Source organism: Vulpes vulpes, chromosome 3, assembly GCF_048418805.1.
Source record: "Vulpes vulpes isolate BD-2025 chromosome 3, VulVul3, whole genome shotgun sequence".
In the NCBI taxonomy this organism is placed as follows: domain Eukaryota; kingdom Metazoa; phylum Chordata; class Mammalia; order Carnivora; family Canidae; genus Vulpes; species Vulpes vulpes.
The window spans coordinates 30,977,582-31,000,055 of NC_132782.1; the positions used below are offsets into that span (position 1 = coordinate 30,977,582).

A 22,474-nucleotide genomic window follows, 5' to 3' on the forward strand; every position below is an offset into this window, starting at 1 on the left:
CATAGAGCATGTGTTTCATCATGAAGAATTGGGAGAGTGAATCGGCGGTGATGAATGCCAGGGGACTTGAGAGCTAAGAACGCGTGGCCAAAGCAAGGGCTGGGTCTCTGCCTCTACTAGACATGTGACCGTGTACCAAATGCTGTAGCGATCATTAACTTTGATAAAAAATAATAAATAAATACTATATCTTTGGAAGACAGAGGATTAGCAATTTGAAAAGGCATCTTTTAGGCTTCTGTGTAATTCTTTTCTCTTCCTACCGTAGACTTCTTTCCAGGTCTGTGTATTATTAGCACAGCTGCCATTTTAAATAGAAGTCTCGCAGTTTTAAGACATTTAGGCGGGTATGGCTTGGCATCACCAAGGATGTTTTCATTTTATTTATGTTCTATTCTTCTACTCTTTTCTCTCCTTATTGTATATCATTGCTAACCCTAGAAGTTGAAATGAGTCCTATGATGAATTTTATTGGTGGGTGGAGAAAGGCAGGAAGACAAAGCTGAACCTGTCTGGTCATGTTAAGGTTTAACTCCAACCTCTATCACAAGGAACGGTCATTTAAGATCTTTACATTTGTTTTTGATGACAAGTTTTCACGTAGTAAATCTGCACATCGTCAGCCATTCCCCCAGCTGTCCTTAGCAACGAGCCCATTGATGAAGTTCGGACGTCTCATATTCACAGTCCTGTGCTCACCTGCAATCATGGCCTAGGTGTTGAGATGGTCTCTCCTTGAGAGCGGCTAGAAAAGTTTTGTGGGGATTTATCCCCCTGTGATAAAGTGAAACACTCTTTTAGCTGCGTGTGCATGTGTCGAGGTAGATGTGGGTAGCCGTTCGTGACGGTGAGGAACAACTTATTTTTTTTTAATAATAAATTTATTTTTTATTGGTGTTCAATTTGCCAACATACAGAATAACCCCCAGTGCTCATCCCATCAAGTGCCCCCCTCGGTGCCCGTCACCCAGTCGCCCCCACCCCCCGCCCTCCTCCCCTTCTCCCACCCCTAGTTCGTTTCCCAGAGTCAGGAGTCTTCATGTTCTGTCTCCCTTTCTGATATTTCCCATTTTTTTTCTGCTTTCCCCTTTATTCCCTTTCAGTATTTTTTATATTCCCCAAATGAATGAGGCCATATAATGTTTGTCCTTCTTTGACTGACTTATTTCACTCAACATCACACCCTCCAGTTCTATCCATGTTCGGTGAGGAACAACTTAAAGGCAAAGGCCAACATACTGAGGACGGGAAAGCGGGAGAAATTGAAGCACCGCCGTCCCTGATGACAGCTATGTGTTGGATTTTCCAGCCCGGAAACCCTTTGCCCCCAGATTTTTTCCTGGGGGATGATGAGTCCCTAGGATGCAAGACAGTACAGTCAGCCGTGGCAACCCAAAGCGTCCTAAGGAGGACGAGCTGAGTCCAAGTTTGGCTGCTAAGATGGCGCATCCATGAGCATAGGACATGGCACTTCCGACTTCCTAGGCATGAGGTCAGCAGCCTTGCTTACCGGATTTGGGGTTCGGATTCCTCTCTTCTGACCGCTGTAGGCTACGTGTCTGTCCTCTGCCACAAGTGGCTTGTCGGTCGAAGGTGCATGTTATGTCCTCTAGGAGCCTCTTGGCCTACTGCCCGACAACCAGACAGGACTTTAAAACATTGTATTTCAAAGTATAGACAAAGAGGTCTTTTTTCCTTTTTTAACTTGTATGCACGAAACATGGTTTTACCAAATGACGTGTTGGTATTTCTTGCTAGATGCTTAACAGATTTGAGAGTAAGAGTTGTTACGGAACTTTCCCTGTACCCAGTGGTGTTTTAGAAGGGATTTACCTTGTAATAATGAATCCGAGATGAGCCAGCCCAATCTAGTAGCAAGTTCACACGTCCGTTAGGGTCACACCAACTTATAGTAAAATTTTGACTCGACCACTTGATTGACACATAAATTTGGGTGTGTCATTCGGCTACCTTAGCCCAGATGTGGCCATATTGAATTTCTACCACCCTGAGAGTATTATTTGGCGAAATGAATGAGGTGCTCCATTTAAAGCATTATTCATTGCTATGCACACGCTGGATGCCACGTATATGGTACATCAACTCTTCAGAGCTCCCTGAAAATCAGATGGAGGCAAGGAATTCTAGTTATTGTTAACCTGCTGTCTTTATTTATTCCATTCCTATAGACCATATGACCCTTTTTTAAAAAGATTTATTTATTTATTTATTTATTTATTTATTTATTTATTTATTTATTTATATTTATGAGAGAGAGAGAGAGAGAGGCAGAGACATAGGAGGAGGGAGAAGCAGGTTCCATGCCTGGAGCCCTATGCAAGACTTGATATCCGGACCCCAGGATTGCGACCTGGGCCAAAGGCAGGCGCCAAACCGCCAAGCCACCCAGGGATCCCCCGTATAACCCTTTAAATGTTTCTTGCTCCTTTACCATTAATCTTAAGAATTCATTTGGGAGAAAGAATTTTAAATTCATTTTTTTTCAGGGTAAGACAAAGTATCAGTAATCGGTACTACCCTAGGAATATAGGGTTCATGTTGGTCAAAACAAAAGCCATGCCTAGATTGAACACGTAATTTGAAATATTAGAGCGCGTAGTTTGTGTCGGGTCAAGAAATAACTAATAAAGTCAGAACGATATGTTTTGGATTCTGAGATAGTAGGTATTGGCCTCTTACAGTGGTCAAAGAAAAATATTATAAGCATCCCAGGAGATTTGTGATAAAAAGTTTAGATAGATAAAAGACAGCAGGGGTAAAAGTAGCATTACCTGATTTTAAGAAATACTTAAATAACTTAAAAAAAAAAAAAAAAAGATTTACTTACTATAGAGGGGGAAGGGCAGAGTGAAAGGAGAGTCCTAAGCAGACTCTGTGCTGAGCATGGACCCCAAAGTGGGGCTCAATCCCATGACCCTGAGATCACAACCTGAGCTGAAGCCAAGACTCGGGTGCTCAGCAGACCCTGCACCGATATTTATTTATTTGTTTATTTATTTATTTATTGGCACCCCGATATTTAAATGACTCTTTAACCCTTACGATCAGTCAGGACCCATATTCTTTTCATGTTCTGTGATCTCAACTTTAGTTCCACTACAGTCTCCAGAAAACTATTTCCCACGTCATACAGACGTACACGTAAAACTCAAACATGTCACTTGACAAATTCGTCTTCCTTTGGAAGCGTATCACGAGATGCGTTTGATATTTGCGGAATAGTGTAAAAGTCCCTCGAACCTGTCATTTGAAGACCTACGGTTTGGGATCCCCGGGTGGCTCAGCGGTTTAGCACCTGCATTCAGCCCAGGCCCTGATCCTGGAGACCCGGGATCGAGTCCCATGTCGGGCTCCCTGCATGGGGCCTGCTTCTCCCTCTGCCTGTGTCTCCCTCTCTCTATGCGTCTGTCATGAATCAATAAATAAAATCTTTAAGAAAAAAAAAAAAAGAAGACCTAGGGTTAGAGAGTCCCCGTATCTCTTACCAGCCGTGCGCCCTTGGGAACGTTTATCACCCACACTATGACTAGACCACTGTGCGCGTCCGTAAATTGAAGGAACCATTACCTGCGTCAGAGAATCGCCGTGGGAGCCGAGAGCAAGGGTGAAGGTGCCTGGATGGAGAGACGAAGCACAGAGCAGACACACGGTAGATGTTTGTGGAATTGCATATTGTCCTTAAATTGAGTGCTGGTCTCCCCCCACCCGAATTCCTGGCCTTGCAGAGAGTCAGAGCATTCAACTGGCAAAAATATGTCAGTCCCATAGGAGCTCTTGTTACGCAGTAAAGTTCACGTCGAGGCAGGGGATTTGTCTCACTGCTTTGCCCTCTTCCTTCATCCATACCTTCTTTGATCCCTCTCCTCCCCCCATTAAATGTCTCTCCACGATGCTCAGCCTTGGCTGGCCTCCCCGTACGTCCCTGTATCTTTCTTCCTGGAGGAATCGTATGAAATGAGCCACTAATTGGATGGTAAATATACTTCTAATAACAATATTATGGAAGCCAACATATAATAGGATCAGAGAACAGACGGCGCGAGCCTCGTGGGGTAGCGTCGCTTCTGTGAGTTGATGAGCGCAGCATCGGGCGTTCAGCGCCGCGATCAAGCTGGGAAATTCAAATAGTTATATCTGGTGTAGATTTTCCAAAGGAGAATACGTTTCTGCTCATGCAGAGTAGTGGAACACAATTCCCATCGCTCCTCTAGGACTTGGAGTCTTGGAATCATGCCTGGAAATAATGCATTGGAAGGGTTCGAGGAGACTGTGCCCGAAAATGAATTATTGCCACATTATTGGCAAATTCAGTGAGAAATTGGTTTCGCTTGAACTTTAAGGAGATTAGAGGATGGAGTAGCTTAAACGGCCTCTATAGAATTTATTCATATATAGATATATTTTTTTACTCATTCAGATTTTATTCATTCCGAGATTGTCTTTCTTTTTCTTCCCCTTTTCTCCTAGTATATCTTTAGATTTCAGCTAATTCTATAGATCTAACCAGTGTTGCAGTATGCATGGCTTATATGCTAATATACATCAATTGATGATTATCCAAAATAATATTATAACTTAGAAACATATAAATAATAAGGTAATGGTACAAGAAAATGCCAAAAATGTCTATTGCATTATAATCATCCACCCCTTTTCGAATGACATTTTAGCAATCTCGCACCATATCCCTGCAGTATACTATACGAAGTGAGTTAGGATTTATAGAATAGGACAAAAAGAAATTGGAAAGTCCCTACTTTCAGATTCACATTTACTTCTTGTCTAATTACTATTTATCTTAAGATTTAAAATATTGAATTATTTATTGGCTTGTGATGAATAATAAAATTGAATTAATAAAATTAATAAAATTAAATGTCGATGATACGGTTAATTTATACGCATACGGTTGTATTTTTGAACTGCTTCTAGCCAAAATTTTGAATTAGCAGAATAGCAGTAACCTGGACTAACTAGATGGAGGAAACCAGGCGGCTGTGGGGGAGTGACTCTGTTGGCCTTAAACTAGTATTTTTCTAGTCACTGGGTAAGTGTGGAGCCCGTGTATGTGTGTGTCCCTGTGCAGATCTCCCTCGAGTGTTCAAATGAGGGCGTCCCACAGGCCGAGAGGAGCCCCGCCGCCGTCTCTAACTCTCTAGGATTCAGCATGTTTTACCTAATACAGGAGAAATAGAGGACGGGGGGACATGGCCCTGTTCTGAGAGCCAGAGAGGCTTTCTGTCTCGCTGGGCACGTTCGGCCAGGACCTGCTCCTCCGCAGCCCGCGAGGGGCCCGCCGAAGCGGGGTAGCGGCCCTGCCTGGGTCGGGTGGGGTCCAGCCCGGGGCCCCGTGTCATTAGCCTCTGAAGCCCCAGCGCTCGCCCCTCTCGGCTCGGCCCCCCCCCCCCCCGGAGTGACCGGTGTCCCCTTACCTGCTTGGAGGACGCGCACCTGTGCTCCTCTGCTGACCGGGCGGCGTGGCCACGGCCTGTGCATCCGCCAGTGGTGCCCCCGGCGTTTCCTGAAGGGCTGCTTCCCTGCGGACGTCCCTGCCCCTTCTGGTCTAAGCCCCGTGACACCTGTCGCCCGGAGGACTCGGTGCCCTTCCCCTCACCTGGCCAGCTGTCCCCGTCACACACGCTCGGCGGGATGACAACAGGATGAGGACAGGAGAGAGGAAAGAAGGAAGGGAGGGAGGGAGGGAGGGAGGGAGGATTGGGAAACATGAGAAAACTCTGAATTGGCTTCTCTTGAAAAGAAAGTTCTGATTTCACCTCCACCAAGACAGGATTTCTTGGCAAAGGCGGGTGTGCTGCTTATTTATCACAGAATAACGATTATCCACTTGCGAGCCTGTTAAATAAGTGAAGCGAACAGTTCCCAGCACTTAAAATGTGTCTACACTTGGCCAATATTCTCATAGTTTAAAAAAGCGCTTAGTTTACCTGAGGCTCCTCGTCCCTGTTATGTCCACAGACCCCAGGAGGGGAGGTCGTGGAGGTGAGGGCCGCGGGGTCAGCTGGAGGAGGGTGTCTTGGTCAATTGTTGAAACAAGGTTTATCTTTGAGATCGGTCCATGTGTTAGAACCCACATCAAACAGCTGTTTCCTCTTCCCACCATCCCCCGTTCCTATGATCCATGTGAACATTCACGACAGTCGACTATTGCAGAGATGTTTTTACGTGACCACCGTGCAGACGTGTGCAGGTTCAGTGACTGCAGGGGCAGCGTGCTCCTCGGCCCGACGAGCCGGGCAGCCCTGCTCCCCATCCCCACCCCCAGCCACCGCCTTCCCACATGGGGCACAGGTGGGTCCCCAGGCTCCACCTCAGTCACACCCTTCCACACGGATCCACCAGGACAAGCGAGCAGGGCAGGGCCGGGCCTCGGGAGCCAGTGCACTGAGGGCATTGTGGGTGGCCGCCGTGTGTCCCTGCCACCGCCCCATCTTGTTGTCCTTCCTGTCCGTGGGAAGGCAGGTGCATGGCCCCCCGGAACCTCCCTCCTGGGCTGGTGTCACCTCCCCACCCTGCCCTATCGCTTGCGGCCACTTATGCATGAACTCCTGAGTGTCCCCAGTTCCCGCGTCCACCGCCTTCTCACCTTGTCCTGGACCCGCACCAGCCAGGCTGCCTCCGCCCCTTCACCTCCCGGAACGACCTCGCAGAAGCCCGGCATCTCCGTGCAGTCACCTGGCAGCTTGTTCGCGCTCCCTGTGCGCACCTCCGCGACACCGATCTCCTCTTGAGGACGTCCTCGTCCGGATGCCCAAACTGCACGCTTTTCTCTTTGACCCCAGTGGCTGTCCCTTAACTAGCTCAGAGTTGATCGTCTTACTCTGAGTGATTCCTAAAGTTGGGCGTGCGTTCGGGCTCCGTAGTCACTTCTCTGTTCACACCCGCTTCCTCGGGACCCCATGGTCTACACTCGCTACTTCACAAGTTGTGTCTGTTCCAACACTACCTGTTAGGAGCAGGTTCCTGTACCAAGCGTCCACTCAGCCCCTCTCCTTAGAGGTCTGATGGAGATCCCAGAACTAACACGGCGCCACACGAAATCTTTGGGCTTTCCCCAAGGGTCCTCTGCTCCATAAGTGTCATGGGGATTTACTCAGTGAAAGGGGCCGGCGTGGGGTTGGGGGGCGGGGAGGTATCCGTTGTCCTTGAGGTCGCTCTCTTACTCTCAAAATCCATCCATCGACTAGACCGGTCGGCTCTTCCTTTGAGATAGAAGTCCGGTAACACTGCAGAGCCGGAGGACGGACACGGTGGGCGAGTGGGCCTTTGCCGTTTGCCAGCCCACCGGTGAGACGGGGAGAAACGAGGCTAGGAGAAAGGGTGACCTTGGTCACATCAAGAACATCAGGGGCAAGATTTTCTCTTTAGCATTGGACCTGACAGGAGGAGAGAACATTTGCACAGGCGCGAACAAGCAATCACGGGAAACCATAGGCGGGAGGCCCGTGCCGATGCCTCCTGGGTGTGGGACTGCGGGTTTCCAGTCTCGGGGAGCTTCTGCTTCCTCTGGGACTCGGGACGGGACCCTGACATGACCCCATAAAGGTTCCACGAGACTCCGCGTGCTGAGCGCACAATGGCAGGTGGCTGGCTTCGAGCCGACATGTCCGTATTGATCGTGGGCACCAGGTATGGACAGAGTTGTACTCCTTGGGGCTGTCAGAGCCCCTGCTGTTCCCCTTACGCCACCCGTTTCCCCTTTTCCGCTTTTCACCACAGCCAGGTGTTTCATGTAGTCACTTTTTGTTTGTATTTTCTGAATTTTAATTCCAGCATGGCTAACACACCGTGTCTGGCGGACGGTTCAGTGAGCAGTTCTAGGCACGTTGACCCCCTTTGCCTCTCACCCATGCCCCCCTTCGCCTCTCACCCATGCCCCCACCCACCGCCCCTACATTTTTATTTTTTATTTTTATTTTTATTTTTATTTATTTTTATTTTCATTTTTTTTTCAGATGGGTGTTGTTTTGTATATGAGCGTTGTTTGATTTGGGGGCTCTCTGGCTCACCATATTTGTCGCGTCAGCGCTGTCTCTCAGATCCACTTACGCTGCGATGTGGGGATGGAGTATTTCCAGTCGACCATTCCGCGTGGAGCCTCGTGATGTCCACCTACCATGTTTTTTGCCTGGCTTCCTGCTGGCGATAGACGAGGAGATTGTTTCTTGCTCCCACAAACAAGGTGTGGTTTCTCACACCAGCGCTTTGTGGGCCTGTGAGAATTCCTTCGGGATGAGTACTCGCCAGTGGGGTGTTCCGAGTTGTGGGCTCTCTGAACATCCAGTGTGTTAATAAGCGTTATTTTTTTCAACTGAGTCGTGCTATTTGTACGCCATCACCAGTGGTTCACCAAAAGCAGCTGAGTTTTCCTCAACTCTGTTTACGCATTAGAATCGCCTGAGGAGTTCTTAAAAAATATTAAAGGCAGGACCCCATATTCTGGTTTAAATGGACCGAGTGAATCTTTGACACTTGATAGTTCTTGGTTTCTCCCTGGTGATTTCAATGAGTATGTAAAGGTGAGAACCCTTGTTACAACTTCCCGTCCTCACCAGTATTGGGCACTTCACAATTTTCTAACTTTTCCAGTCAAATTAAAGTAATACGGCTTAAATTTGTGTCTTGGTGATCACTACTAAGTTTGAGCATTTGTCCATACACTTACTGGCCTCTCGGGCCGCCTCTTCTGTGCATTGGCAGTTATCGTTTGTCCCTTTTCCTCCAGGGTTACCCACTTTTTCTTACTGTTCCTTGGGAAAATCTTTGTTACTTCTTTACTTCTCATGTATATTATTTCTTTATCAGATTTACAGAGATAAGCTCTTTTTTTTCCCCTCAAATTCATCTTTGTCTATTACCTTTCCATGGCAGCCTTTTCTGAAATGAAATCTTTCATTATGATGCAATCAAATTGGTTTTTTTGCATATTTTTCAAAAAATCCTTTCCTTGCTCTAAGTGAAAATAATATCCTTATTATTTCCTGTGTTTTCCTTATATTACGTAGCTTTTAGTTCTTATTCATAAAGGTATTAATCAATTTGGATCCCAACGTTAAATGTAAAATAGGGAAGACTTGTATTTTTCTGTCTTATTGCAAATTTTCTATTTAGTATGCTTTGTTTTTAATTTTTTTCATTTCCTACTGTCATTTGATAAAATTTTTTTTTTTTACTAATTTAGAGTGTATATATTGTAGTTAATTGTAATTGCTCTTAAGACACATTTCAGGGATGCCTGGGTGGCTCAGTGATTGAGCATCTGCCTTTGGTCCAGGCCGTGACCCCAGGGTCCTGGGATCAAGTCCCACGTCAGGCTCCCCGCATGGAGCCTGCTTCTCCCTCTGCCTGTGTCTCTGCCTCCCTCTGTGTCTTTCATGAATAAATAAATAAAATCTTCAAAAAAAAAAAAACACACATTCCCATTCTTATGTTCCCACATTAATTCTTAAGTTTCAACACATGTAATTTCTCACAGTAAGTCAGTACCAAACTACATGTCCCGTCACGGCTGTTTGCTCTGTGCTCCATTATGTGGCAAACGCTTATTGAGATTTTCAGTTCCCGACTGTTACGGCTGTACATGTGTGTGTCTGACTCTTTCTTTATGCTTTTATATCTTTCTATACATCTATTTTTCTTTTTTTTCTTTTTTAGTCCTACATTAGCTATTATTGTTTTTATGATAAAATACCGTAGTAAAATTTATGGTAATGCTATAGAGCTTCTCTCTTTTACAAAAGAAACTGGATTTGTCTCTCTTATTTTAATCCTACCCAGATTACCTTCAGGATTTTTTTTTCTTTTCAGTATAATAAAGTAAAAGTACTTTTTCAGTAGTAAAAATTCTGAGGCATTGTATGTCTTTGACATTTTATTTTTTAAGTAACCTTCACACCCACCATGAGGCTCGAACTCGCAACCCTGAGATGGAGTCACGTGCTTTATGGACCAAGCCAGCCAAGGGCCCCCAGCACTGTGCGTCTTTATTACTCTCTCACATTATAATATGGTTACTCCATGCAACGTTCATGGTTCAAATTCTTTTCTTTTAGAGCACCTTGAGAATATTGCTTACGTGTTTTTTGCATACTGTGTTACTATTTTGAGTTTTATTATTGATTTAGTTCTTGTTGCCATATAGGCCATCCTTTTCTGCCTGGAAGTGTCATATATTTTCATTTTGCATTTAATATTCTTAAATTTAGCATAATGTGCCTGCATCTGAGACTTTCAATTTAACACTTTTCATAATTTATTTTAATTCCGTGAACATTCTCTTCATAATTGTTTTTACGTCTGCCCCGACCTCTCTCTTCGTCTCTATGTCCGTGTCCAGATTTTGGCACTTTTATTTCTACCCTTTATCCTCTTACTAATTCTTTGACTTATCTTTGTTTTGTAGCCACCTCGGAGAGTTTCCCCATTTGATCTTCAAATTCAGTAATTCATCTCCGGGTCATACCATTCTGTCATTCAGTCGCATTTACTGTGGGTTTTTTAAAGTCTTAGCCCTATACTGCGGCCCCATTACCCACTGATCTGTCATAGCTGCTAACTTGGAAAGTGGGTCCGTAACCCCTGGTGCACGGCTGTGGCCAGTGCTCCAGCCCAGGGCACCCAGCCACCTGGGCCATCAGACATGGGGCTCCTCCTGGCTGAACAGACGGGGACAAACTCGTCGGAAGAGGGGCCAATAACGCAGGAAATGAGGGTTTGGAGAGGAGAAAGGGAGAAATCGACTTCAGAAGGCAGCAGCGGGGAGCCTCAACTGGTGACCCCCCCAACGGTGGACACCTGCTGTTATACAGGGAGTGGTTGGAGGGTGAGCACGCGCAAGGAGCACGCGCAAGGAGCACGGGCGTCTATGTCACTCAGCCCTTCGTGAGGCAGGACGGGCTGTGGGGTGTTGTGCCCTGGGCCCCCCATTGCCATTGAGGCTTTTCTGGTTTGTTGGTTGGAATGTCCCGGTCTCGGCAAAGTATCTCCCTCAGGGCCTTCAGGAAGTGCACCAAGAAAGCCGCGCAGTGCGTCTTAGAGTCCGAGTTGAGTGGCCTTGGTGACTCCTGGTTCTAAGTGTTGGGACCTGTAGTTGAGTAAGAAGCACAAGGACGAGACTGATGTTTTCCTTCCGGTTCCCCGAGCACTGATTTCTTACTCTTTTCTCGTTTACAGATATTTCTTCCCCTGTCCTCATCCAAATACTATCTTCATTCCCTTCTATTCTTAGACTTTTGTTGCTTTGACAAATTTAACCCAAAGAATATTGCCTGTTCTGTATTGGAGTAAATTTTTTCTTTATTTTTGGCCTTGGTACAGTTACTGTGTTTACTTGAGTTCGGCGGAACTTTTGTCTGAAAATATGCGTGACTTTATCAAATTGTTCATTAATTTATATTGTTTCAACCCATAACATGGTTTCAATAGACGTTTTCCTGTCCAACAAAAGAAATATTTCCTATGTCGGAAAGTCATCACGGCCTTTATCATTATTGGCTTGTTTATAATATTTTCTTTGATGAAAAGGTGCATGGCCTTCATTTGTACGACTTATTGTAATTGTGTACAGTATGTGTAGCAAGATAAGAGTACGGTTTTGTTCATCGATTACTGAGCAACTTTAGAGAGTTTCCTGATTCTGAAAATATCTTTAAGGTTTTTTATATTGTTGTACAGTTGAACAAGGTTTTGGGAGCTAGGACGTGTTTGTATTAGAATAAGATGTAAATTGTTTTAGAAGACCGAGCTTGTTAATTTGCTTTGTAAGTCGGCAGATACTATACGTAGGAACTAGATGCTACGTATGGATGCAAGGATAAAATTCTTAAAACTCAGATTCATTTACTTTTCTAGGACATTCTTCCCATTCATTTTATGCTGACATGAGAGCATTCATTAGTGCAAGAGAATGAGAGCTCCAGCACCATCTGAGTAGATATATTGAAAGGGAAAAATTTTCAAATTAGTTCAATTAGTTCAGGGAACTAGGTTGAGGTTAGTTGCCAGAAATCTCTCTAATCTGATCAAATGGGGCGTCAAATAAAAAGCAAATCTGGGCTTATGTAAGGAGAGCTTGTTTGAAAAGATTACTGCAATCAGGGAGTGAGGGAGATTGTAATGGGGAGAGTTTGCCAACCTTGCATCTGGAGGCATCTCAAAGGCAGGCCGAAAAGGGCTTTTCTTTTATGGGGAAGAGTAAACAAAGATGAGTGGGGGGTTGTGGTTAGGGGCGGTGACCAGAGAGCGCTTTACCCTGGGGTCAGCCGAGTTTTAGGAAAGATTATGAAGGAAAGGCTGCGTCTGTTAAACTCAGGGCAGGTCAAAGTTAAGGATCCTGGAGGAAAGAGACAGGTTTTGCTAAAGATATGGCCCTAATCGAGTAGCAGAGGTTTTGTCCAGACTGGTCCGTGGCACAAACAGTCCAGCTAATCCTTCATGAAGCAAAGAATGGGAATTTGGAGGGTGTTTGTCTGGCTTTGTCATGAGTAAACGTGGGGAGAGCCCTGGATCTTATCTACATCAACTGGGGAAGGGTGGGTCTCTGCCCTGAGCCCTTTTCCAAAGCACTGAGGGGTGGGGGATTTCCTTGACCTTTGTTGTTTTTTGGGATCACGGGCAGAGCAAAGGTCAACCGGGTCAGGATGGTGGTGAAGATAAAGTGGCCTCTGGCGGGGGAGGCTGGAGGACGCCCACGGGGAGGGCGGGATCTGAGAGTAGACCCTGTGTGGTTGTGGTTGTGGTTGTGCTGTTGTGGTGTCCGTGAGGTGATGGGCTCGGGGCTATTTTTAGCTGTGGCTCAGCAGCGCTGGGGCGGGATCCAGCCCCGGCTCCCCCGTAAGGAAAGCTGGTTTCCCGGGGTAAATATTCGGAAGCTGTGTTTTCAAGGACCAGATTTCCTGTCCACCAGCTCTGTCCCGGAGCCCCCTGGCACGCGAGACGCTCCCCGTACCAAGGGAGAACATTCCAGGCTTCTTGTGAGGACGGCTTGAAAAGCCAGCAAGAGAAATGGTGTCTGGCTCTGACTTTTTTTTTTTTTGCTCTGACTTTCTTACAACACTTCCTTCAAGCCAAACCCTATAGAATGATGAAAACAGGGAGTCCGGGCACATTTGTAATTACTGTTTGTGAGAAGGTAAAGACAGAGACTGTGCTCACTGTAAAAACACCGACCCCAAAACCGCTGACGTCAAAGCAAAAGACTAAAATGAAAAAAAAAAAGAGAGAGAGAGAGAGAGAGATCCTTTCAGGTGGTTAAAAGAACTCTTATGGGGTAAATGTTAAGATGAAGCAGGCTGGCGAGCCGGGCCCTCCCCGCAGCCAGGGAAGGGAGCTCTGCGGAGCTGCAGGAAGGGGAGACTGTGGGCCCGAGGGGGTGGCCGGGCAGGGGCTCTGCAGCAGCCCAGAAGAAAGCATTGTCCTGGCAGGTCACCAACCCCGGGAGGGCCAGGGGTCCCACCCGGTGGACGACCTCACTAATGCTGATCAGGAAATTCCAGACGGATTGCCTTAAAATTCCACTCCCGGGAGAGGCCGAAATTGCAAATTAGTTGAGGTATTAAGTCTTGGTTGGGCTTTAGCAGGAGTGACTCCATTTGGAGCCTGTTTCTTTTCAGCAAACTGAAACCCTAATAAGAGGTAGACAGTTTCAACCAGAACTAAAAATTTTTACATTGTTGTTTTGTTTTCGGAGATCAGCTGACTCTTCAGTGTCCATCTTGCAAATTCCAGTCTTTTAGTTAGTTTTTTTTTTTTTCAAGATTTTATTTATTTATTATTTACGAGAGACACACAGAGAGAGGCACTTGCAAGTTCTAGTCCTCAGGTCCACGAAGCCTGGAGTCTCAGGCTCTGAGAGCGTTGGTTGAGCAGTCAAGCCGCTTTATTCTCGTCTTTCAAAGGCCCTCGGATGGGTTGGCCAAGGACAATGTCCCCTCAGCACCTGGCCCGCTCGCGGTCCCCGGCGGTCGGGGCAGCGGCACGAGGGCGCGCGGCCAGGTGGCCACAGCGGCAGCTCTGCAAGGACGCGGTCCTTACGTGTAGAACCAAAATAAAAAGGAGAAAGAAAGTCTTGTCGTGACTTAAAAAAAAAAAAAAAAAGGAGAAAAATTGAGCAGGACTTCCGCATTCGCTTCAAAGTCTGATGTCCCAAGGGGAGCTGACCCGGCGCGGCAGGTGGGTCGTCCCGCGTCTGCTTCCCGATGCAGAGCTTTCGGGGTCTGCCGGCGCAGTCTCCTCCCGGGGATGACCCGCCCCGCAGAGCAGCCGAGCTCCCCTGCAGGACGGAAGGTGATGAAGAAACCTGGGGAGAGAGACTTGATCGATCCCTGAAGGGGGGTGTAGGGGACCCTCAGGCTCTAACTCTCGAAGCCGAGCTCGACGGCTGCGGGGGCGCGGGGCGTGGGCCCTGACTGTGTGGGGGCCGCGGGGCCGTCCTTTGACCTTGGGAGCGCCTGGGAGGCCCTGATCACAGAGGCTGGGTGCTGGCGCCGGCGCCACCCCACGTGCAGGTGTCTGCAGCCCTACGGCGTGCGGAGCCGCGCAGCGGGGCCAACACGTAATGAGGCCGTCGTTATTGCCCGATGCTCACCGCACGGCAGTCAGAGGGCCTGGCGCCGGCAGGTGCCTGTCACATATGCTTGTCCCCTTACAGCACAAAGTACTATGAGAACCCAGCGGTTGGAGCCTGGTAGCTTCCGTGCCCAGAAAGCGTAGGTTGTATGTGCCCATCTCTTTGGCGATTGGAGCCCTTCTTTTGACTTCACTCCTGGCATCAGAGGAAACTCAGATTTCATTCTGCTCCGCAGACCCGCATGCGGGACCTTATACGTTAGGGTTTTCTTGCTCGTAGACCGCCATGAAGGGCTGGCCGCGCTGCAGGGTGCCCGGACGTGCCCTTGGCCTTCCCGGCTCCTGGCCGACGTCTCCATGAGAAGCGCAGGAGGGCCAGGGGCCGCTCTGAGGCCCGTAGCGCCTGGCAGGGAGCCCTGTGCCCAGCCGAGCTTCGCTGCACCTGTTCTGCCCAAACCTCCTTTCCTGTCTCACCTTCGACCTTTGCTCATCTGGGAGGCGCCTACCCACGGCCTCCCTGAGATCCTCACCTGAACGACTCGGTCATCTGTGCTTCACCCTCTAGGTCAGTGCATCTGCCTCTTTGACGGGCTGCTCCCTACCTGCCGAGCCCGCGCCCCTTATCCCCATCTCTCCAAGATGTAAGCGCCTTGAAGGCAGCGACCGAGTCCTGTTTATTTCCCCTTTTTCTTCGCTTCTCTGACGCTGTCACCAAAGTGCTCTCATCGTGTATCTATTGGAAGAACAAAGGAGGTTTAATGAGAGTATGAGACATGGGTCAGTCTCATAAAATAAGGAAAAAATAATGATAAGCATTTATATCCCACGTCAAGAAACTTCAGAGAACATTCATGTTGCTATTTCTTAGTAAATTATTAATATATAAATATTAATATATTAAAGTGCTCTTTAGCACATCGTGTGGTCCCTCCTCCTGGTGATGTGGATCTCAGTTAGTGTACCGGTCAGTTTTCCTGCCTACCCTTAGGTAGTATAGACGCACAGACACCGAGTCTTTGCAGATTACGGCCACAAAATACAACGAAGAAGAATATTGGAAGGTGCCTTAAAATTTGGAGATTTATTTATTTTTTAATTTTTTTTTTTTAATCTGGAGATTTAAACGGAGAACCTTTACAATAGATACTGATTAGATCAAGAAGAGCCAAAAATGAGCTGAGTGCTCTGAGTAGGATTTTGGAAGCTACACGAACTACTGGAAGCAATGAAGTTCCAGGACTTAACCACTCTAGAGGACTCAGCAACCGGGAGCAGCTACTGTGGCACTAAAATTGCCTGATGTTCCCTTATGGTTACCTTCTTCTTTTTTAAAAAATATTTTATTTATCTATTCATGAGAGATACAGAGACAGAGGCAGAGACACAGGCAGAGGGAGAAGCAGGCTCCATGCAGGGAGCCCGACGTGGGACTTGATCCCGGGACCCCGGGGTCACAACCTGAGCCAAAGGCAGATGCTCCTCTGCTGAGCCCCCCAGGCGTCCCTCATGATTACCTCCTTGAATTACCTGGGGAGGTTTTTAAAAAGTCCACAAAATGTTTGAGAATTTAAAAAAAACACATTTACAGGAGAAGCAACTGTGGTTGTTTGTTGTTTTTTGACTTTACCTGATTTCCCTTCCTAGAACTAAGCCGCATGATTAGACTCCATCGTGAGATCAGAAATGATCTAAAATAATGAACAACAGGATCTTACTGATTTAGGATTCATTTAATGTGAACTATGTTTTAATCAATTTCCAAGTTCTTTAAAATTTTAACCTTAAAAGAATTCCCAGGAAAATTTAATTTTAAATATACTCATAAGGGTAAAATGAAATTCAGAAGTAGCCGTTATTATGGGCCTCGGTATTACACCACATATAGTTTCTTTAGTCATAACAATGTTATTTATTTATCTAAGAAGAGCCTGGGCAGCGGGTTGCAAAGCAGGAAACTGCCGTTCGTTAAGAAGCCGCTCTCGACTTCCCCTGAACCAGTGGTGTGTGAATATCCGCGGATTTACCTCGGTGGCCGGCCTTCAAACCTGGGTCTATACTGTATTCACTTAAAGAGATGATCGTTGGCCCCGGACTTCTTTAAAAAAGACTTCGGCCTGGGACACCCGGCTGGCTCCGTGGTTGAGCATCTGCCTTTGGCTCAGGTCGTGACCCCGGGGCCCTGGGGTCCAGGCCCTGCACCTGCCGCACTTGCTCCCCCTGCTTGTGCTCGCTCCCTGTCAAGTAAATACATAACGTCTCAAAGGGAAAAAAAAGGAGAGGAATTGTCTGCACAGACCTGCAGGGCTCTGTGGAATATGGGAGGGCTTCTGAAGTTTGGCCGAGCGGTGATAGGGACGGAATCCGTGTGAGCGCTGAGAGCGCACCACGCAGCGCTGTCAACCCCGGAGCGCTCGCATGTCAAACCAGGAGAGCACGGACAGACACACGCGGGGACACACGCTTCAGGGGTCAGCCTTGAAGAGTAAAGTTAAATGAGGAATCTCACACAGAACTGATGGCCCTACAAATTGTTTCAGCCTTTGGTATACTCTTTTATGTTTAATTAAAAAAAAAAAATAGAAAACCCAAGTAGTCATACTCTAGACCTCATATAATTTTTACTCTGGAATGCAATTCTATGGGAAAAAAATCAGTAAAAGACATTTATGTGGTTATGCATCCATGTACAAGAGGCCACCGAAATAATGTTTATCAAGTTTGTTTGAAAAGAAAGATTTACGTAGTACCGTAAATTGAAATAAAGTTTATTCAGAACTTAGATTTCTTAAACTTCACACGTAGTAAGTTGGTACCAACATAGATCTTACTACCTCAGCTCTAAAGTACATTAAAACATACATTATTAATACATTAAACAGTATATAGATGCCAGCTTAGCCTTAGCGCTACAGTCTGAGCTGGGGATAGCAAGCAAAACCACCAGCATCTGCTTATTTTCAAGGGGGGGGGGGTGGCGTTAAGATCTGTTTTGCAAAGAAAGAGTAAAATGTCAAAGGATCAAATACATATGCTAAAAACAATTGTTTGGAAGGTGGAATTTTGGTGTTTATTTATATGATAAGAACGGCTTATCTGATATCTGCTGACATTTGTATCTACATGTATTGTGAGCAGGTGAAAATGCTCCTGCTGTTTTATTTTATTTTGTTTTTTTTGTTTTGTTTTGTTTTTTATTTTTTTATTTATTTTTATTTTTATTATTATTATTATTATTTTTTTTTGCTCCTGCTGTTTTAGAGCCATAGGATTGTAGCCACGTTTCATACCCTCCCTATCTGGCCTCCTGGCCTTTATATGATCATGTCAGGGTTGTTTTATTTTTTATTTTTCTTTCTGTCTATATGCCCTGAAAGAGTTTATATTATATTCTTTATTTAAAATACACCTAATTTAAAAAAATAAATTAAAAAAAATACACCCAATTTTATGAAATTTAAGATTTCACGGTGTTAAACTGCATCCTTTTATTTCACAACCTGCTACTGTTGGAAGTGTCCACCTGAGACCTACTGCATTTGAGCTGCCGATTAATAGATTTCATGGTAATTTTGTTTATTTTTCCAGAGAAATTGTACCTCACGTTCAGATGCGTTTTGTTTCTTTTCTTTTTTTTTTTTTTTTTGAATTATTTTTTATTTCTTTTTTTTGGTTTTGTTTCTTTTCTGCTAGTTTTTTTTATCTTTGCTTCTTCTTCCAGGATACAACCAATCAATAACCATCTCTGTTAGGTTCTAGGTGAAAAGCAGCTTTTGGGAGAAGACAGCGTATATTTCGTCCGAATTGTACTCCCTTGCTTACCTTGCAGAGTGACTGGCCCTCGTGATTGATAAGGGGTTTCTGAATGAATAAGTTAATTATTTGTAATAAATAAAGTCATTTCAATCATTACTTCCAGAATAGTATTTTCTGTATCATAGAAAAGAAACCATATTATATCATTAGTATAAATGACATGATCGCTTTGGTGTTTTAATTTTTTTTTATATTTAAAAGCCCGTTTTATTTTATTTTTTTTTGTAAATTTATTTTTTATTGGTGTTCAATTTGCCAACATATAGAATAACACCCAGTGCTCATCCCATCAAGTGCCCCCCTCAGTGCCTGTCACGCAGTCACCCCCACCCTGGTGTTTTAATTTTTAAAATACATTCTCTGCCTGCCATTATTAATGGCATATCATGAGCAGGTGAGTAAAGTATGAGGTCAGTAAGAGCCTGATATTACTGTGTCCTTATGTAAGTGTACAAAACAATACCTAGTAATGATATTTCATAATTCCGTTAACCAGTTTCATTGGGAGTCGAAATGCCGGAACAGGATCCCAGTAATTTCACTGTAAAAATGACTTTATGATAAAGATCGAGCTCTCTGCTGTGTCTTAGTGCCGTGTAGATTTATGGGGAGTGTTACGTTCTGACGGTTGATAGAGCCCCGAAGTTCACGCGGTGAAATCCCCCAAAGTGGCGTTTCGAGCTGGGCCTTTGTAAGGTAATGAGGTTTAGATGAGGTCATCAGGGGGAGGCCGTGTCTTTATAAAAAGAGGAAAAATAAGAGCCTCCTCTCTCTGCCATGTGAGGACACGGCCAGAGTCGTGCCCTGGAGGCCCGGAGCAGGGCCTTCAGCAGCCCCTCACCCCGGTCGTGCGGTCACGGTGTCCCGACGCGGGCCACGCTGAGCAACACGGAGGCTGATACCAAGAAGCCGGGGGCCGCAGCAGCCAGAACCCAAAAATGTGGAGGCGACCCAGGCGCTGGGCGGTGGGTGGAAGCTGGCGGCGTCTTGGGGTACGTGCCGCAAGGGCGCAGACGCCGTGAGGCTGCTCCAGGCCACTCAGGCGACGGCTCGGAGGGAGAGGCGGGCGGCTTCTGGAGGACACAGAAATGATGGAGAACGGAGTGTGGTGGCGGGCTGGCTGGCATGGCCCCTCGGACGAGGCCCAGGCGAGACACGGACGGCGGGCAGCGTGGTGCTTGTGTTCCAGCGGTTCGTGGACGGCAGAACCGGCAGCGCAGGACGTTGGATACTCAGTGGAGAACACCTCGAAGCGGCGTGTCGGAGAGTGGCTCAGTTCCTTCCTACTGATTCTAGTAAAATGTGAGAAGAAAAGATGAATTTCAGGAAAAGGAATCGTTAGAGCAAAGGCACATGGTACTTCAAGATCTGGAGAAGCGTCAGCCTGGCACGTGGCGGGGAACACCAAGCACGTGGCCGGCGGCCCTTTGTCAGCTTCCCCGGGGCAGGCCTCAGACGCAGGCGGCAAGGCTTTGGTACGGGGACCAGGAGGCCTGGGCGGCGGTGGCTGTGCTGGGAGCGCGCATCGTTCGCCAGGACGAGGGACAAACGGCCCCGAGGTGAACCCCGAGCTCCGGGCCCGTGTGGGCTCCAGCGGGCGGGCCAGCGGCTCCCCAGCCCCAGGGCCCGGCGCCTCCCGGGGACGCACACGGCCGCCGTCGGGGTCACAGACCTCTGCTGACAGTGACCCCAAGCTGTGCCACATCCCTTAGCCGTCAGCTAGGGGGGTCCCTCCTCTTTCTCCTGAAATTTGCAGATAAATACAGTGAACGATAAACGTATGAAGGAGGGAGACAAGATCGATGAATTTGCGGAAAATTTCTTTGAGGCGTTGTTCTTGCCCGCTGGCTGCTGGAGTCTCCAGTACCCCGGTGTGTTCTTACCCAGAGTCTCTTGGGGCATTTCAGAATATTCTTTATAAATATTAAAAAAAAATAAATTAAAAAGACTTTGCAATTAAAATGCATGTGCATGAAAGAGGTGGGCCCAAATGTCTTTACTGACGCTTTGGCACGTTGTTATTCTTTTTAGGACATAAAGTGTGACTGAACCGGACGCCTGCGCGGCTGGGCATCATGAACCGTGCTTTCAGCAGGAAGAAAGGTAAGTGCGCCCGTTTAAGGACCCGAGGGTCAAGTCCGCGCCGCTGAAAATCAGGCGGAGCCGGGGAATCAGCCTTTCCTCTTGTGAAACCCCGTGGCTCAGGGATGAAGTCCGCATAGAGCAGCACACGCCGGTGCACCTGCTGCTTGGCCTTTGGTTGTCACCCTAACGGGACGGCAGCCGTTTGATGCGCGTTTCAGGATACGTTGATGATGCTGCATTTCCTGGATCATTTTACTTTGTGGCCTGAAATGGCTAAATAAATAAATAAATAAATAAATAAATAAATAAATAAATAAAATGATGGGAAAGGCATCCAAGTAGCCCCGCATGCGAATAGAAGACACCGCTGGTTAAATGTCCTTTTTTAAAAAAAAAAAAAATTATTTTTTATTATTTATTTATTTATTTATTTTTTTAAGGAGCAATGAGACGTGGCATTCAGCAGGTATTTCTGGGTACACTCAGCACAGATGGAGGCCTCTGGTACATTTACGTGCTTCAGTGCTTGTGTGTTTGGGAGCGGTTGCTTGGTGAGGGAGCCGGGGCTTGTCCTGTGTGATGTGCCGTCAGCGAAGGGAGTGAGCAAAGCTCTTCGGGTTCATAGCGAGCGGCAGCAGGGACCACGGGGCACAGAGGCCGGGCCGCATCCCACGCCGCGATCACGCCGGAGGCTGACAGGCGTGGGTCTGAGACCTGCACGTCCGTTCTCGTTCACACACCCCTGGTATTTGGGGGACGCCCCTCCGTGCTGGGCGGGGAGGACGTGGGTCCACGCGTGATGATCAGAGGCCCCCGTTGCCTCCTTGTGTCCGCATAACGGACAGTCCAGAGCCACAAGGTCGTCTGCTGTGTTGGTTCCACGAAGCCTGACGCGCTGTGTGGACCTTGAGGACTCAGCAGACAGGCTGGGGTGGGGGCGGCTTCGGGCCTTGGGGCCTCCCCACTGTGCACCTGCCGAGCTGCCGTCACGGGGCTGACTTCAGGAAAGGTCCAGTCGGGGTAACTACAGGGGCGTCCGCGTAAGCGGGACACGATCCCCACAAAGCCGAGCAGACACGCAGCGGGATTCCCCGAAGCTCAGACGGTCTTGTTACGGAGTGAGACACCCGCGCGCTCGGCTGTGGGGCCCGACGGGTGGCCCTAATGTGGACTGTCAGGCTCCTGGCAGCTCCTGGAAACTAGCACTCTATTATTTTAGTTTTTTTTTTTTTTTTTTCTGAATAAGGAGAATGCAAAAATGACATTTATTGTCATCTATAGCTTGGTTCAGATTTAAAACACCTACTGCACGTAGACATAATGTCTATTTGAAAAATCTCCTTTACTAGTAGGAAAAGAATCCAGAAGTGATTCTCTGATACGTGGAAGTATTTCTTTTTTTTTTTTTTTTTTACGTGGAAGTATTTTTAACAAAGTGATAAAAATCTTACGTCAACAACTCATCACTTTAATCATATTATTTTTTTGTTTTTTAAAGATGTTATTGATTTATTTGAGAGAGGAGCAGAGGGAGAGGGAGAGGGACAGGCCGACCCAGCACTGAGCATGGAGCCTGACGCAGGGCTCAGTCTGGTGACCCTGAGGTCAGGACCTGGGCCGAAACAGGAGTTGGTCGCTCAGCTGGCTGAGCCACCCAGACACTCCACCATCTTATTTTTTTTTTTAAACACTCATTTTAATTTTATTTTATTTATTCATTCATGAGAGACCCACAGAGAGAGGCAGAGACTCAGGCAGAGGGAGAAGCAGGCTTCCTGCAGGGAGCCCGACGTGGGACTCGATCCCGGGACCCGGGGTCACGCCCTGGGCCGGAGGCAGATGCTCAACCCCTGAGCCCCCAGGTGCCCCTAAGAAACACGTCTAGACTGTCTCTTTCCATTTGCTTACAATTCCTTTTCCCATGGTTTTAAAGTTAAAACTCCCAATTTCTAATTTCCCTTTAGTTGAAGAG

General features: G+C 46.9%; 1 protein-coding gene across 20 annotated transcripts in view; it reads left to right on the forward strand.

Annotated features, from left to right (window-relative positions):
- Positions 1–22,474, forward strand: part of GULP1 (GULP PTB domain containing engulfment adaptor 1) — a 219,999-nt gene that overhangs the window by 108,833 nt on the left and 88,692 nt on the right. For all 20 annotated transcript variants that reach the window (XM_072752138.1, XM_072752140.1, XM_072752132.1 and 17 more), the window contains one exon: positions 20,449–20,520. In XM_072752138.1, the coding sequence (XP_072608239.1) occupies positions 20,493–20,520 (28 nt within the window). In that variant the 5' untranslated portion in view covers positions 20,449–20,492. The remainder of the gene's footprint in view (positions 1–20,448; positions 20,521–22,474) is intronic.